The sequence below is a fragment of the Symphodus melops genome, assembly GCF_947650265.1.
Source record: "Symphodus melops genome assembly, chromosome: 2".
Classification (NCBI taxonomy): Eukaryota; Metazoa; Chordata; class Actinopteri; order Labriformes; family Labridae; genus Symphodus; species Symphodus melops.
Window position 1 is genome coordinate 10,768,713 of NC_136692.1, and position 17,032 is coordinate 10,785,744.

Consider the following 17,032-nt stretch of genomic DNA (forward strand, 5'->3'; position numbering starts at 1 on the left):
TAAACAACTACACTTTCTTCTTCTTCTGGAATGTATGGGGAAAATGTCACACGCTGATTGTTCAATAGTTTTTATTTATTCTAACAAACACCTTTACAAAAGCAAGTGTACCCATACATACAGTTTCCACTGTAATGTCCATACTATATATACCCATATGACAACTTGCAAAGGTACATATGAGTACACATTTGAAAAGTACTGACATATTTTGCACAATTTGAAAGCTTGGAATTTAAAATTTGTGATGGTGATGACTCAGTACTGGTTCTTTAAAGATGTGGTTTTAACTTTATAGAGATCCACTTTTAAAGATGTGGTATCGAGTTAAAAAATAACGCTGTATATGGTCAATCTTTCAGGAAATGCTTTGTATTCAAGTTTGTCACTATGTCACTGAGGCACAAAGAAACAAAATACAACTAGTTGTGAACTAATGTAGAAGTTTATTGCTCCAATGATCAGGGGGTATTCTCTATACGGGCTGATATGGAGATGGTGCTCTTGTGGAGCTTCACATGGAGGCAGACCCAGTCCCCGGCTTGTACCTCCAGCGGCTGCTGCAGCACGGCAGCCGCCTGCTTCCAGTGAGAGTTGTTGCTGAGGGTGCTGACGCTGATCTCCTGATCCAGGTAGATGTTGTACCAGAAGGGAACTGCAGTTATTCTTCCTGCAGTCGTGACCTGGACCTGGAAAAAAAGGGACCAAAGACGTTAAGCTGCTTAATGTTACAAAAGAATGGTCTGCTGTGAATAGACTTTTCTCAGAACCAATTTCCTGTAAGTCACGAGTCTGGTTTTGCTGCTAACTTTAAAATACTAACACATGCAATACAAAGAACAAATCCTAGAACAGTGAGCTATTTTTAGTTTCTCATCTAATATTTATGAGCTCTGTGGACACAGCTTCAAAGGAATAAATTCACATTGCCTCACGAAAACAAATAAACACACCTTTTTAAATGCTCCTAAACTTTTAACAGCTGAAATACAGGAACATAACTCCGGAATCAAAAAACTGTGGATTGAGCTAAGTTTATTGATACAGTGTTGGGGAGGTAAAGCAAAGTAACACGTTTGTGAAAGGGAGTTTAATGCGTCTCTAAATGAGTGTGACTTGTCACTATCTTTTTTTTTTTAAGTTGAAATTGTTAAAGAAAGAAAAAAGAAGAAAAAGGTGACATTTTGGAAGAGTTTGAGTGAATCACGTACGCAGAAATCCCGTAGCGTTAATGTTACGTCTTACCTTTACTTCTCTGTTGGTGTAGTTTGCATGCGCGTCCATGAGGTTGAGAACAAAGAGCTCCACAGACTCACTGAGATGCTTGCCCTCCAGTGTGGAAAAGTCCAAAAACACATGGACCGGTACCTGAAGGATGAAAGAGATTTACATCGATTTAATAAACTGTTCGTAACGGAACAACAAGGACTTTATCGTAAGTATTTTAAGTGCTTTGAAAAGCCCTAAGAGACCAAAGAGGACAGGCTAGTTAGGTCTGACAGTGATGTTAAACACGAAGCCGGTGCTCCTGATGTCTAAGTTGGCAACCATTGTCCACGAAAAGGTACGGAAAATCACCCGAAAAAATGGAAGCACAATGTCTCATTTAAATGTACAACTTACAAATCATTTTACTGGTGCAACATACTTTTCACAAAGGCTTTACAAAAAGGGCTAAAGCCAGAAAAAGAAAACCTTTTCGAAGACTTTGCTGGCTTTCTTCACACAAACCCCTTTGAATTTGTAGAGTCAGTGGATAATCACTAAATCCCAGATTGTTTGGAAACTAATCTACCTTGTCCAACTCTTTCAGACATGAAAAACAGGACACAGCGAAAGCTAAAGGAGAAGTCAAAGTCGAAGAACCCCCTAAAAAGTGTCAGCGTTTCTTTTAGTGCAGAACAAAAAGATTCTTTCCTCCTCCCTGTCACACTTCCTCGGAGCCCACCGTTTGATGTGCTTGATGTAATGTGTACTGATGGATTCAGGTAGGAATGTGTTGGGCCAGGCTGTGCGTTTGTGTGACAGTTGTGCTAGAAAGTGTCCTCCACTGAGACAACATCTGTTAAAACAAACGACCCACGTCCCCATGGGGCCCTGCAGAATTAGAGCACAGACATGATGTTGGAAAACAAAACAAGAAAAAAAAAAAAAAAAGAAATAAATAATTTCCAGAGCAAATAAAGAAAAATAAAATAATTCAAAAGGGATTTCACTGCGATTTAAATTGAGCAGGGAAGCACACATCAAAGAGGCGTGCACAAAAGAAAGCACAGCCCTGGACCTTAGTATTCCAGGAGAAATACCTTGTTGAACAAAAGACCTGTATAGAGAACGAAAGCAAACAACTGGAAGAAGAGTGGAATGGATGGACTGATGAAATAAGACAAGTTAAATCTGTTCAGAGACCTTTTTTTTTTTTTTTTCATTTTATAGTATTGCACGATATGTCAATCACATTTAACAAAACCCGCAGGCATCTTATTGCAACTAATGTGCGAACTTTGAATGTGAATGATGCAAGCGTACAAACACAGAATACTGCGTGTGGAATATGCCAATATTGACGGTTGCATCAGGAACATGAGACGGAATACGAGATCCTCGTGGTCTGAGACGCACAAAAGGAAGATTTTGCAACTGGATTCGAGAAGAATGAAGGAGTCACTGTTAGACAATGTCTGTTAGTGTTCTTCAGTGTGAATGACTGATTTTAAAACCGTCTCAAAGTACTAACTCATTTTTGAATATTTTTACGAGCGTTCAGGATTTATGATATTTTCATTCATTTTCTTAATCTTTATGAATACAGATTATTAATGTTACAAACCATGGTTTAAACAAACCAGAAATATCTGCTCAATCCGAAATGAGGTGACGATACCGATACAGATATTAGGGGGAAAAGAAAAAAATCTGATACTGACACATCGGCCGTTATCTTCATTTTGAGATCTATGTTTGATTTGTCGAGCTAAAAGATACAAACTCGTTTGTCTTGATCCCTGAAATGCGGTTATCACACACTTGTGGAAAAAAAGAGAATGAATTTGCCACTCAAATGTTTGACACTTATGTTATAATCCAAACAGTTTAGGACACTGCTGGTGAAAGAGAACTGCTAAATAGTGGTTCACTGACTGGATTTTGACACTTTGCTCAATAGTAAGAAATAATACCAACACTGAAAAAACAGGTATCTGCAATAAACCACCTCGAGACTTTCCTTTATCACCAGGTCATGTCGCCTGAACTTATAAATCTAAACTTATAACAGACTGGATTGTTAGATCCTCAGTTTATAGCAATCAGAGGTTCACAGTTAAACTATGTCATAAACCTCTTAAAGAGATTTTTATTAGATGCTGTTTTTGTTTTGCACAAATCACCACTGGTTTGGAGTACACAGTTTAAATACCTTAGACATGCCAAACACGCAGCCTTTTTGAGTAAGACTGGTAGAAAAGTAGACTAAAATAATGTTCAACAACTATTTACATATGAACGTATCGCTCTCTTGTGTTTTGCTCAAAATGTTTCTGTAGAAAATACAGAGGAACAATATTTTCAGCTGTTTGTCTGCTAAGGAAAGCCTTCACCTGTCTATATATTTAAGGCCAGGATGAAATGTAAAAAGTCATATGTGGTCTGTCTTATCAAAAGTGACCATTAACAATAAAGGAATAAAGGTTTACACATGTAAAGAATTTGAAAGGGGAAAGTTGGGTACATGGAGCTTTAGTATGAGAACTTACAGTGAACTGGTTGATGAAAGGAGCAATATTGAATCCCAGTGTCGGCTCCTGACCCTGGACTGCACTTTCCAGTAGCAGAGTGTCCGATTCCACCAGCATACCGTGCACCACGATCTTCTCTGGGAAGATACGTCCTCCTTCCTCTAGCAGACACCTGAGGACGCATCACATTTTGAAATACACCGACGTAAAGCACTGAGAGCGCCCATGAATAAACCCTTACCTGGCAAGTGAAGCTTTCTCCATCAGCTTCTGTCTAATGAGGCCACAGGTCTCCACACAGTCCAGGATGATTGCGCTCCACAGCTTCTCCCTGGACGGCCGCTTCAACATCCCCTGCTCATCCTCCGTGTGGTTGAGCCAGAACTCTAACTGCTTCTCTGGGATGTTATTCGAAGCAGCCAGCCTCTTCAGGACTTCCTGTTGCTTTTTCTTTTCCACAGAGCTGTACGCTTTTACATGACCGTGACTGGCAGCGATGAGGGAGAGAAGAGAGAAGCCCTCGGACACATCCAGGACATAGAGGTCACTGGGGTTTGACTGAACATCTGCCCCTGGCTCTTGGGTTTGGTATTGAACCTTCAGATGAGAGAGGAGTTTGCCCAACGCGGTGCAAAAACTCTGATGGTAATCCTGGTTGTTCAGGAGCGCCATCTCTGCACATTCCAGCATGGAGAATTCTTTGGTTTTATCCTGGTCAGTCTGAAGGCAGGCGAGTGCGCTGCACAGCTCTGCCTCTGGGTTTTGCGTTGAGATGGGGTTTTCAGGACGCGGGGAATGTAGAGGCTTGTCTAGACCGATTTCGTGGCCGTCTCTCAGCACGGCCACGCTGCAGAGCCTGAGGAAGGAATCTCTGCAGGAGACTTCGACAATCAGCTCGTCTTGAGGTTTCAGGACAAAACCTGAAAAGGAACAAAAGAAAAGAAACATAGAAATGGCCTTACTTTATATGATCATTTTGACGTTTAGAGACTGTTGAATTTAGGGAATGTTCGTGCTTAGGCAACATTTACAAATTCAAGAACGAGTGAAGAATGATACTGTAGGAGGGGAAAATGAGAAAACTGTTTTTAGCACTGACAGAAAGAGCATAATAAATACAGACAATTAAGTAAACAATTCTGATATTATTTAGCATGTAAATATAAGTAGAGTAAATAAATATAAGTAAATGTATGATGGCTTTAAACTGGCTTTTAAAATGAAATACAGTGGACAAGGAAGAAGCCAGACTAAGGGAGGGTGAGAAGAAGAAGAAGAAAAAAAAAAGAGACAGGAGACGTGGAGAGTAAGACGGAGCCCGACAGAGAAATGAGATTCAGAGAACGGGGTGAATTGGGGCGGGAGGGGGCGCACAGAAAGGATTCCCCGCAGGAATAACATCTGTTCACGTCTTCATGACAGCGCCGCGACTCGTCAGAGGCTTTTGGGGAAGATGCATATTTATCGCCTATAAGAATTTCATGAACACTAAAGAGTGTCATCGGTGATCATGGCGCGCAACGTCACGGCAAACTTGGGGGAACGGATGTTGGCGATCACCGGGAAAGGTGGCGGCTCCCTCGACGCCGCCGTCGCCAATTAGCGGCGCGGTGAAGAGCTGCTGAGCTCCGTCTGACAGATGATGAACTGCAACGCCAACTGGAACATGTCACCTCATGTCAGGCCCTATTTTCTTCACCGTAGCCCGGTACAGAAGCAAAAGGGGGACCAGACGTTTGGCACCCTTTGAATTAATTAGTTCAACTAATTAAAACTTATACGATATATATGATAGACTTTCAAATCAGAAATACCGCGATTATCCCTGGGGAAAATATGGATGTTGTTCTTACACAGTACATAATATAAATGTGAAGAAATATTGAACAGAGCATGTTCTAAAATGTGCGTTCATCAGCACATGACTGCTGTGGTTCATAGAAAAGGTCATACTCTGAATAAAAATCCTTATTTAACCACCCTGTCGTTATCTGAAGTTAGCCTCACTATTTTCCCAGTAAGATCAACAAGAAACGTCTGAAACTTTCATCCAAAACCCACTGAATGCTGCAATCAAACTGTGGAGGGGATTATCGTCTGAAAACAAGCTTTGTTGGTATGAACACAGATTCAAATGTTACTGTATGTAATCCAGAAGAAATACTGCCCTCCTCTGATGGAACATGGAAATGCACGATAAACTGGCTAAAGGAAGAGAGCAGAGCGTCGTTCAGTCATGATGACACTTCAGAACATTTAAATGACTTCAAACACGCTGTGATGGATTGACAATCATACACTTCATTCAAATAGATTCTGCATTTGGTCAGCAGGCATTATGAGTCTCACCGTCGGTGATGTGGACTGGGTAGATGGCTTGCTCCCAGCAGGTGTCCTCCTGTGGTCCAGTAGACAGACTGCTCTCCTTGTCCAGGTGGAGCTGGAACCAGACAGCCAGAGCATCCAGCTCCCCCTCCTGAGTCACAGGCAGGAAGATCCGCTGAACCGGTCTGGAGCTCAGCCCCTCTAGTTCCTACAGGTGACCGTGAAAGAACAGGTAAGGAGCAGACATAAGTGTTATTCCTAGGGTCAAAAAATACAAAATAAAAGCTTTGTTTTAAAACGAGATGAGCGTGAAACAATAACAATATGACTAGAAGAGGAGGAAAGCGCTATGCAAGCTCAAGTCCAAAACCAGATGGGCTACTTTCTGTAATTTCACGAGGAGAAACGCACACAAAAATAAATGGTCATTTCCTCATTCAGAATATGTCAAGGCCTTCTGTTACTGTTCAGCACAACCTGTTTAAAGCCTGAGGACCAAAAAATGCTCCTTCAAACAGGATTTCAATCTGAAGCTCTTGATTGAAAAAATTAAATCTGTATTACTCAAGCTCTGTTTTCATTCTCCTCCTGATGATTAATTACACTTGATTAAGACTTCAAGTTATGAGCCCATAACTCATAACTTGTTTCTTTCATCAAAAGCTGACGCGAAGCGCATTGACATCGTGCTAAGTCCTTGTGTCACTGATGTAAGGCTTTGTTTGTCTGATCGCCCCAGCGGCACATTTGTGGATTAATATTCCGAGTGATTTTTATATCAACAAAATATCCTACAGGTAAGCTTGAGCAGATACATTTTGTCTCTTCAATCTGCCAGTGCGTCCTGATGCACAAAGCTAATAAATCAGGCAACAATCTCTGCAGGCCTTGAACTAAATAATAAGTGGTCACTGATGTGCAATAGTTCCCCCCCCCTGTGAGGCCAATTATTTTGTTTCAATGGTTTTCAAAAGACATATGGCCAGGTGAATTAATGATGTTACTGGCAACACAAGGCTTCACTCAAGGCCACAAATACACAAAATTAGTTGTAGGATTTCCCCCCACGGCTGCATAATCAGACACTAAGAAAAGTTAGCGTCCCCGTTTGTGCTCACCTGCACGTTGTTGAAGTCGATGTGGAGGGCAGTGAATGGCTCCGTGAGAGCTTTGTATCCTTTTGGCAGTCTGCTGAGTCGCTCTGTGGTGTACGGCTCCATGGACTCATCGGGCTCAGCGCTGCAGCTCACCGGGCTGCGGAGCTCCCCTGCTGCAGCCATGGATAGACTTCCCAATTCTGACCCACAAAATCTGTCCAAACAAAAAAAAAAAAAAAAAAACTTGTTAAAGGTTTAAACACACTATGTCACTCCCTTAAAAAGCTCTTTCTTCTTTTTGCTTACCTGTGATGCCTGCGGATCTCGAGGCTCTCAACAGCCATTCCAAACACTGTGGCTCCAGCTGGGATGACCCGTCCTGTTGCTGACTGCTCCTTGAACTCGTTCTCCCCTTTCTTTAGGACAAAACATGATGAACAATCATGAAAATGAAGTCAAGCTGATATATTTGTTTGTTTTAATAAGGTGGAGTCAGTAACTGTAAGCAGGCCCGCCCACATAAATGACTGGGCCCCCGAAAGGCCAGGTGAGTGGCTCAGTAAAGTTAGCGCTAGCCTTTTGGCTACCATTCGTGTCCTCTGCCTGGATTTGATCAGCTTTTACAGTTAACTGCAGGAGGTTTGCTCACAACTTTAATGTCACAAAAAAAGGCTCTTACCCTTTTAAGAAGAGGGGATTTACATTTTGAAACAAGCCACAATGAATACAACGTGTTTCTTTGTGTTAACAAGGAATTGTGAGTATTTCAGTTTCAAAAATGTGTTATAATATTTTAAATTTAGGATGACCCGGTTTTCACTAACCCTCATGCGTCTGCACTGGATAGATTTTGAAAAGCGCTCAACAAATAAAAGATAACACTTATTTGTTATCGATTGCTTTTGTTGCCTGGGTGCACCCATATCCTCAACCTGAATGACGACACAGTTCTGGCCTCGTTAATTCAAACCCCATGTCTCTGAGCGTTGTGCGACAACAACTTTGAACAGGTTTTCCATCCTGTAAACATCGATCGATTTTGGGTGCCAAGAACTGAAAAGAAAAATATGAATATTGCAATGCGACAACAGGAGAGAGAGCGCACTTCTGTTCTTTTGGCTTGTGCTTTTGTTTAATAATCCAAGTTACCTGTGGAGGTAGCAGGAGGTGATGCCAGGCATGAATAAGACTCTCGATGATGCCCTCCCCAAACAATCCTGCATCCACTGTCTCTGTCACCACCAGCGACACCCTGAGAGAAACAAGATACGAGACACAGTGTGGAAAATCATGAGGAATACTACTGAACGTCTGAATATGTGCAAAGATGTTGAATTTGATTTGAATGTGAATAAAAGCCATTGTAAGATGAATGTTAATACGTTTTGGTAGATATTCTACCTCTGTGGGATGTCCTTTGGTACTTCCATCTCCAGAGATTTCATATGGAGGATTTTGATGCTCCCATCCATTTCATTGGCTGTCAGCACCTCACAGGCCAGTTCATACATGGTCTTTGACAGTTCACAGGCGTACACCTCAGCCGCCCCTGCCTTTTTAGCACACATACTTTGCAACGGGAGAAAATGGAAATCAAGACACAAATACCCACAAATTAAAACACAGGTCGTATTGAAGCAGAAACCAAGACACAAACAAACCTAGATATTGTACCAATAAGTTCTAGTTTGGGTTGAAAATACGGTTTGAAGTTCTAATGTAAAATATCTCACCCAAGGATGCCAGTGCCAGTACCTATGTCAAGTACAGTGTTGCAGCCGCTCTGAACAGCTTTCTGAATGGCTTGCTGGTACTTCAGGTTCCTCCCGTGGTCATTGAGCATTAAAAAATGCCAGCGCTCCACCAGCCAGTTGGCCACACGGTGGAAATTCTCCCTGGCTTCCCGGAAGTCAGGTCTCAGCTTCAAGGCTTTATGGAAATGACCTGCTGCTTCGTCTCTGAAGCCCATCCTGGAGGAGATAAAAGGAGTGTGTATAAATAGTTGTGCAACACTGTTTCTTGGCTCGCTATGACGGGGGTGAAGTGCTAATACCTGAAGAGGTGTTCCCCCATGCTATTAAGAATAACCTCATCAGCAGGAAACAGTTCCAGCGCTTGTTCATAACAGTCAAAGAGGTCCTGAATGCGTCCCACAGAGTCCAGCTCTTCTGTCCATTTAAAGAGAGTGAACCTGAAAGACTCCTAAAAGTCGGATATGATTTTTTTTTAAAAAGAAAAAACATTTTTGATTCTGCAGCAGTAAAACAAAAACACTGTGACATGTTTATATCTTCAGAGTTTTTGTCACTTGTTATGAGTAGCGTTAATTGTCTTCATTACCTTGGCGAAGTCCTTAAATGCAGGTGCAAGGTTGAGGACTAGAAGGTAGTGCACAAACGCAGTTCCATAGTCTTGGTTGAAGAGGCACTGCTGAGCACTTTCCAGAGAACTGGAGACCAGCTCATTCCTGGCAGGGTCCTCTCGGCGTCTCCTTCGGGGTCTTCGTCCATGTTTTGGTCTTGCGTTCGCGTTAGGCATCCCTTAAAAAAACAAAAAAAAAACAAGGGGGTGTTAGGATATAACCACGTCTTATAATTAGATTTTCTTTTCCTAATAGGACGTACAGATGGCAAAATCAATGTTTAGGACGGAGGAACATTTCTGCACGGAAGAGACAAGCATGGTGGAAAGTGAGGTTTGACCATCAAAATCCAAAGACTGAATACCTTCTGGAGCTGCTTTATATTAATGATTATAATTATTATCTCAAAATTAACAGTAAAATGTAAAAAAAAATAAAAATAAATATCGAAAAAAGTCATTTCTAGCATTTTGAGTTGACTTACTGTATGTTCAGGACGGAAGAGATCACTGCTGTTCAGTTGAAGTGGTTATGCTTGTTTTGCAAACTTTGACATTAAAGTTGAGTTTTTTTAAAAATAAAAAATAATCATTAGCATCGTTGTGAGTAAACCTCCGGCTGGCAGTATCTCGACATCAGCTAAGCTAACGCAACAATCCGTCCGACAATCTGCACGATATTATCCAAATGTGAAATCTATCTGCATTGCAGGTTTTGCATCAGTGAAACAGCAGCTAACTCATAAAAACGTGTTCATCACACATCTGCTAATAACACGGCGTCTACAGTTAAATAAACACGTCCGCGTGCAAAGGAACCCGGTAAGAAACATCCAACCGTAGAAAATGGTTCCGCATTCAAAACTGTATTAACATGTATTATATTTCAAATCAAGAACAGCAAGTATTAACTGTTAAAAAAATATCTGAATAATAATTAAATTAATTATTCTTAAATATGCTACAGCAGTTGTCGAAGAGCAAACGTTTGTTCCCAAAGAAACCAATTAATCTTGAAGCCCAATCAAAGAGCACAAAACAACAAGATAGTTCTCTACCATGAACACTTCAACTGAGAATGAACGTGCTCTGGGTGAAAGTAGCTCTACCTTGCAGCTATTCCACTGTTTGCGTTAATCTGGTTGAGGACGGTACAGAAACGGCTTGAGTATTTGCCCACACTGTAAAAAGACATACACATTAACTACTCAATAAAACTGAGGCAACAGATTGCACGCATAATTGTTATCCATTACATCTTTGTTAAAAGTTGAGTTAATATAACACAAATCAGTTGCTAAAGAATAACCCGTTTATAAACCTGAGTAGATTCAAATTAAGCACACAAATAAGTTAACCACATTTAAACGGAAATATTAAGTAGATATCAATCAGGGAAAATGTCTAAATTAGTAAAAGGTGCAGATATAAATAATTAAATCCAATATATAGATGATATATAATTGAGTAATACTAATCTTCATATTCAGTGCATTTTTTAAATCTTCCATAAAAAAATTAATTAAAATGAAACAACTAAACAAACTGTAAGGTGACCCAGAGATTCAGACATAGCTTAGAGTCTGCTTTAATATATATACAGAAAGCAATACTGTACCAAAGGTAAAAAACATCTGAGACGATAGAGACAGACTTACTTTGTAGCTGGACCATATGGGCGATTATAAACCCTTTTTTCAATAATACAGCAAATTTAGTTATTTAAAATACAGATTTAATATAGCCAGATATTTTTCATTCTGATGTAAAAAATGTTGTCCTAAAAGTGCACTATGTAGTATGGGGAAGAGGATTTTAATCACAAATTGATTGATTTTATGACTGAACAAACTAAACACAAAAAATTTGTCTTTGAAAATATGCATCAAAACATTTAGGTAAGAAAATGTGTAGTAGGTCCGTTGTCACTGCGAGCAAAGCTTCAGTGGACCTTTTAAAAAAAAGTCCTTTGACCAGATTGTCATGTCTTTAACTTCAGGAAAAAGGAAGGACTCTGTTTTAGTTCTTAGCTCCTGTGTGAACTACTAGAGTCTGGGTGTGTATAAAGGAGAGATGACTGTCGTATGGCTTGTCACTGTTCCTATTCCAGCATTATTCCAGAGTCGCTCTGTCAAACAACAAAAAACACATTTTCCTAGTTCAGATACAACAGCCAAAATGGTCTAACTACACTTTGAGAGGACAAGGATGACACTTGTTGAGCATCTGTAAAACTCCAACAGCAATCTGGCAAAACATAGTTAAAATTGAAATAAAGTGCATTTGTATTCATTCTTCTGTGCCACTATTGTGACACAATTATTAATGCAGACATGTTAGAGTAAAATTGCAATTGTTTGATTAAAAAAAAACCCAAAAAAACCAACTAATATTTATTTATGTGTACACGGACATTTTTTTTTGGACGCCTCCTGGTCCTGGTCGCCGCGACCTCTCCTGACCCCGCATCACGCCTCCCCTGGGGGGCGGGGGAGGGTGAGTTCCTCTCTTCCTCTCCCGGTTTAGAGGAACATTTTGGAAAAAAACCCATAAAAAAACCCTATACATATATTTACTCATTTTATTTTACTTGTTTCAGTTTAACAGTTTACATATTATGCCCAGTTGGAAAAGTGTGTATTCACTTGTGCTTGTGAACACACACTTTTCCAACTGGGCATTACATCTAAACTGTTAAACTGAAATAAGTAAAATAATATGTACGTCTAAACTTACCTTTTCAATAGTTGTGAAATTCCAACAGTTGACGAAATTCAGAATTAACACAATATTAAAAGATTGTTTTTAACAATTCAATTCACATTTTACCTTTTGTTTTTAATTCCAAAAACTGCTTTCAAAAATGTTTTTAAAATATTAACACAAATATAAAGATTTAAATACACTTTACTTGTGGGTTTTAACTATGCAAAAATTGATTTTAAATTTAAAAATATGTCTTAAAAGATATTTTAATTGTTTTCTTAACAGTGCAACAATTGCTTTAACATATTTAATACAAACAAAGATGTAAAGACATTTTGCTTGTTTGTTTTTAACTGTGAAAAAATTGCTTTTCACTAAAAATATATTTTAAGAGTTTTTTAACAGAGCAAAAAAATGTTTTTAAAATATGTATAAACATTGACAAACATTTTTAAACACTTTTTAGTTTTCAACATTTAGAGAACTTTAAAAAATCATTTTATTTTACTAGTTTCTTTTTAACAGTTTAGATATTATGCCCAATTGGAAAAGTGTGTATTCACTTGTGCTTGTGAACAAACACTTTTCCAGCTGGGCATAATATCTAAACTGTTATGAAAGAAACAAATAAAATACATTGTCTCAAAGTCTAAACGTACCTCTTGAATCATTGTGAGATTGCAACAGTTGAAAAAACAGATTGGTTTTAATAGTTACAAAAATTGCTTTAAAAATATTTACACAAATACATTTTACTTGTGGGTTTTAACTATGCAAAAAATGATTTTACAAAAATATATAGCTTAAAAGGGTTTTTTAATTGTTTTGTAACAGTGTAACCATTGCTTTCAAAATATTTAATACAGACAAAGATTTAAAGACATTTAGCTTGTTCATTTTAACTGTGCAAAAATAGCTTTTAAATGTAAAAATATATACCGGTAGTTTAAAATGTGTTAATTGTTTTTTTTAACAGTGTAAAAAAATGCTTTTCAAATATGTATAAACATTGACAAACATTTTACAAAGTTTAGAGCAAAAAACATTTGCCCTTTCTCTGTCTTTCGTTTCAAACGCCTGTTTCCATGATTGCCATATGGTAAGCAATGCCAACACCACCATGCTGGGATTTCCATCCTCCCACTTTTCAATCACTTTTTCTGCCATTATTAATTTATGTGAGGGTCAAACAGATCATACACGTGTGAATCAATTCAGTCCGAATAATGTCTCACCAATACGTTTGATGATTCATCACCAATCAAGGAGTGAAGGTCAAGCTTCTCGGCTCTCAACTGATTTGAGAGTCCGGGCCCTCCAATCTTAGATCCTCCGGATCGGCTTTGAATTCGGATCGTAGTGACCACACCCTAATTTTTAATTCACAATGTATATCCCACTAGTTACCTATTACAACCCTTTGTTTCCAATATGATTGACAATGACCGTGTGATATTTACACAAATTCGAGTCTTCCCTGGGAAGTCTCTACGATGTCAATAAACACGTCAAAAAGTTGTCATTTGTGTGTCAATCTGCAATTAACGCATTTCATGAAAAACAACAAATCCTTAACTGTGCTGTCGCCCCTCTCTGGGTCCGACAGTCAGAAATATGTCAGCTTAGATGAAAATCCCCGTCCTCCTTTAACAGTTAATATTCACAGAATCTCTCTTTTTTTAAATTATTTTTTCAGGCTTTTTCTGCCTTTATTATGAGAGAGAGAGAAAGTGGATAGATGCGGATATCGGGAGAGAGAGAGGGGGGAATTTTATTTAGATTATCCAATAACAGAAATTCTTACATCAAAGGGTTTTCTGCTCACCTTTTAGTTGGGGGGCCCCCTGAATCGTCTGCAGAGACGCCTGCCGACTTGTCTTGTAAATCAGGCATCATGTCATGGTCACCAGTTGAGAGAATTTTAGGCTGTGTCGTCTTATCTGAAAGGAAGATTGCGACCGAATGAGATCAAGTCAAAAGCTGATTTATTGCAGGTTGATCACAGGTAATACAAAGAGCCAACCAGCTGAGAATTTCTCTGCTCGACCCAGGCCAGCAAGAAGGAAGACGAGCTGATAATAGCAAAATTGGATTGTTGTGCAAAAACAGGAGACTGAGGGGTTCACAGTGCTGACTGTTTTGCAAGAGAAGGACAAGCAGTGACCTTGAGCAACTAGAACAAAGCAGCCGTTGAGAAATATATTAGCAGTACACTAATAAAATATGAATTTATGTGATTCTGAGAAGAGAGACATTTTGTATTTTTATTAATTTTGATCATTTTCTCTTGTTTTAAATAGTATTAAATTGAACAAAAACAATTGATCAATTCTTTTTCATTTAGAAAAAACACAAAACAGGATATACAGGTGTCTATAACTTAAAGGCCACATATTATGTAAAATACACACTACCATCATTTTCTTACTTTGTCTGTCAACAAACCCCCAGTTTCTTTTAAAATAGTTATACAAATGTAAAAATTTAAAGACATGTTTCCTTTACTCATTTAGCAGTGCAGTTGCTTTATAAAGTTAGATATTACACCCAGTTGGAAAAGTGTGTATTCATCCGTGCTTGTTAACCGTCCTATAGAAATGTTTGACGAAACACTTAATATTCCAGAGAAACATTTTGTCTTTTTCCTTTTGTGACACATGTATAATGAGTCTTGCACACTATCAATTATCACAGATTGAACTGTCAACCAACCCGCGTTATTAGAAAAGTCCATCCTCTCTGTCTTCTTTACCAAGTCTGCGAGAAAGAGAAGACAACAGAATAATAAAAAAAAAAAATATGGAAGAAAGAGAAATGCATCCAAACAAAGATAACTACCTGTTTTTCTGCAAATTCTCTCTGAAGCAACTGATAAGAAGAGAAATCGGCTCTCCTCGACGATCTGTTGAGAAACAAAAAAAGACAAAAAAACAAAGACTGCCGACTATTTTAAAACTTTTATGAATTTCTTGAGTAGTTGGGGGGGGCAAAACATAGCTTCTTGGTGTGCAGATCTTGTTTTGCTTTCCTTACAAATTTTTTTCAAGCAGCATATCAAAAATAAAACATATTTCCTTCCTTTCTCGGTTTTCACAAATGCTGTTAACTAAATGGTATCTTGAAATCAGAAAATAACAATGTGAAAAGAGTAAAATATTTTACTTAAATGCGCAGAAATGCATTTATTTAATGCAGGCAAGATCCATTAAGCACTGTTATAAGTGTTGATTGTTTACCATGTTCATTTTTGTCTGGACAAGACAGAAGACTGAAGATACATCCTGTTGATCTCACGCTCCATCCTCCCCCAACTCGTGAACAAGACCCAGAGAAACTAAAACTCCTCCACCTTGGGCAAGGACTCCCCATCGACCCAGGAAGGGCAAGCTACCTTTTTCCGGTCGAGAAGAGAGATTTAGAGGATCTCATCTCTGCTTCTTGTGGATGATGTGGTCCTGTTGGCTTCATCAAACCTGGACCTCTCCAGCACGAACTGGGGCGGTTCGCTGCCGAGTTCTGACCAGCATTGTGAAAGATCACATGTCGGTTTTTTTTTAAAAAGGAATTGTTCAAATACCTGATATATGTCTTGTTTGGTCGGTGTAATCATCTTCATAGTACTTTGGTCTGGGCTGTGAAACTGATATTTTACTATTATTTGAGTCCCATTCCTCCGCATAAATCACAGCTGTCGTATGTTTTAAAACACACATACACCACCATGGAGGCAGAGCCACACTCTGGTGAGTTCAAAGTCCTGAACAACCATCGGGCCAACAGTGAATCATGACCATCATGACAAGGAAGTAAAGGTCTCAAAGACAAAAAAAGGCTTGAAGACATGATGTGCATCACAGCTTCAAGCGAAAGCACAGAACTCACCTCACTGTCAGGAACATACTGGAAATTTTCCTCCAGCATTATCTTCCTCACTCCTTTAAAGCAAACAGACAGAAAATATTCAACAATTATGACACAATCTTTTAACTTTGTGCAACTGTTTCATGTGGTGTTTCAATTTATCTTTTACCCATTAGCTTTGTTTACAGAGCACCAAAAAACAACGCTACAAAGTTCTTTACATAATGTACTTATCCTGACAATACACAAAGATTCAATGAAACCTTGAAAGAAAAGACAATGTAGCAATGAACATGACAGGGCTTTCACACTTGCAGAAAACTCCTGATATTAGCCAGAGAAGCTGAATGTGTGAATGAAAAGGGCCACATTTTTCAGTCGGACTTCACCTAAGCTTTTTCAGTCGGACTTCACCTAAGCTCCCATGGTCTCAATGTGTTGGTAAGCTTTAAACTGTATTTCATCAGCCTGTGTTTTTATTTTACCCAAAAATAGAAAACAAATTATAAGAACTAGGTCCATAGAAGATGTCCATTTAATATAACTTTAAATCAAGAGGATGAAATGAATTAGGGTACCTGAAATCAATGCAGAACCTTATGCCTCCATCCTTTGGTATGAGGACCACTGGGTTACACCACTCGCTCTTTAAAGCCTCGATGATCCCCAGGGTCAGCATCAGGTCAACCTCCCTCCTCAGTGATTCCAGCAGCCGCTCAGGGATCCTGTAACTTAATTATCCACACCTCTCATCTTTGCACCTTCTCTCACAACAATGTCATGTTCAACAATATTTGTTCTCCCAGGATTCTCGTGGAAAACCTTTGAATTGCAGATAGATCTTACCTGAAGCAGTTGGCCATCTGAGATCATGGTCTACCAGGTCACTAGAGAGTTAAGTATTGCTCATCCACTTCTTCATCCAGCACACTTCTATCACCAGGT

General features: G+C 39.1%; 1 protein-coding gene across 2 annotated transcripts; it reads right to left on the reverse strand.

Moving 5' to 3' along the window:
* Nucleotides 1-56: 56 nt before the first annotated feature.
* Nucleotides 57-10,520, reverse strand: prmt9 (protein arginine methyltransferase 9). 2 transcript variants are annotated; one of them, XM_079338264.1, is made up of 13 exons: nt 10,006-10,520; nt 9,500-9,699; nt 9,213-9,361; nt 8,893-9,129; nt 8,561-8,728; nt 8,309-8,411; nt 7,466-7,575; nt 7,181-7,373; nt 6,087-6,270; nt 3,979-4,657; nt 3,756-3,909; nt 1,246-1,368; nt 57-689 (listed from the first exon to the last, which is right to left on the reverse strand). In XM_079338264.1, the coding sequence occupies exons 2-13, from the start codon at nt 9,695-9,697 to the stop codon at nt 462-464; spliced, it is 2,526 nt and encodes an 841-aa protein (XP_079194390.1). In that variant the 5' UTR covers nt 9,698-9,699; nt 10,006-10,520; the 3' UTR covers nt 57-461. The 2 variants fall into 2 exon arrangements, with proteins under 2 accessions (XP_079194390.1, XP_079194389.1); XM_079338263.1 differs by having other exon boundaries at nt 9,500-9,709.
* Nucleotides 10,521-17,032: the final 6,512 nt, after the last annotated feature.

Bases quoted from the DNA above. Each gene is read 5' to 3' on its own strand.
- prmt9 (XM_079338264.1), bottom strand. From the start codon at position 9,697: ATGCCTAACGCGAACGCAAGACCAAAACATGGACGAAGACCCCGAAGG. The intron at 1,369-3,755 runs GTAAGTTCTCAT...TTCATCCTTCAG, and splicing joins CTTTCATCAACCAGTTCACT to GTACCGGTCCATGTGTTTTT. The intron at 690-1,245 runs GTAAGACGTAAC...CTTTTTTTCCAG, and splicing joins ACACCAACAGAGAAGTAAAG to GTCCAGGTCACGACTGCAGG.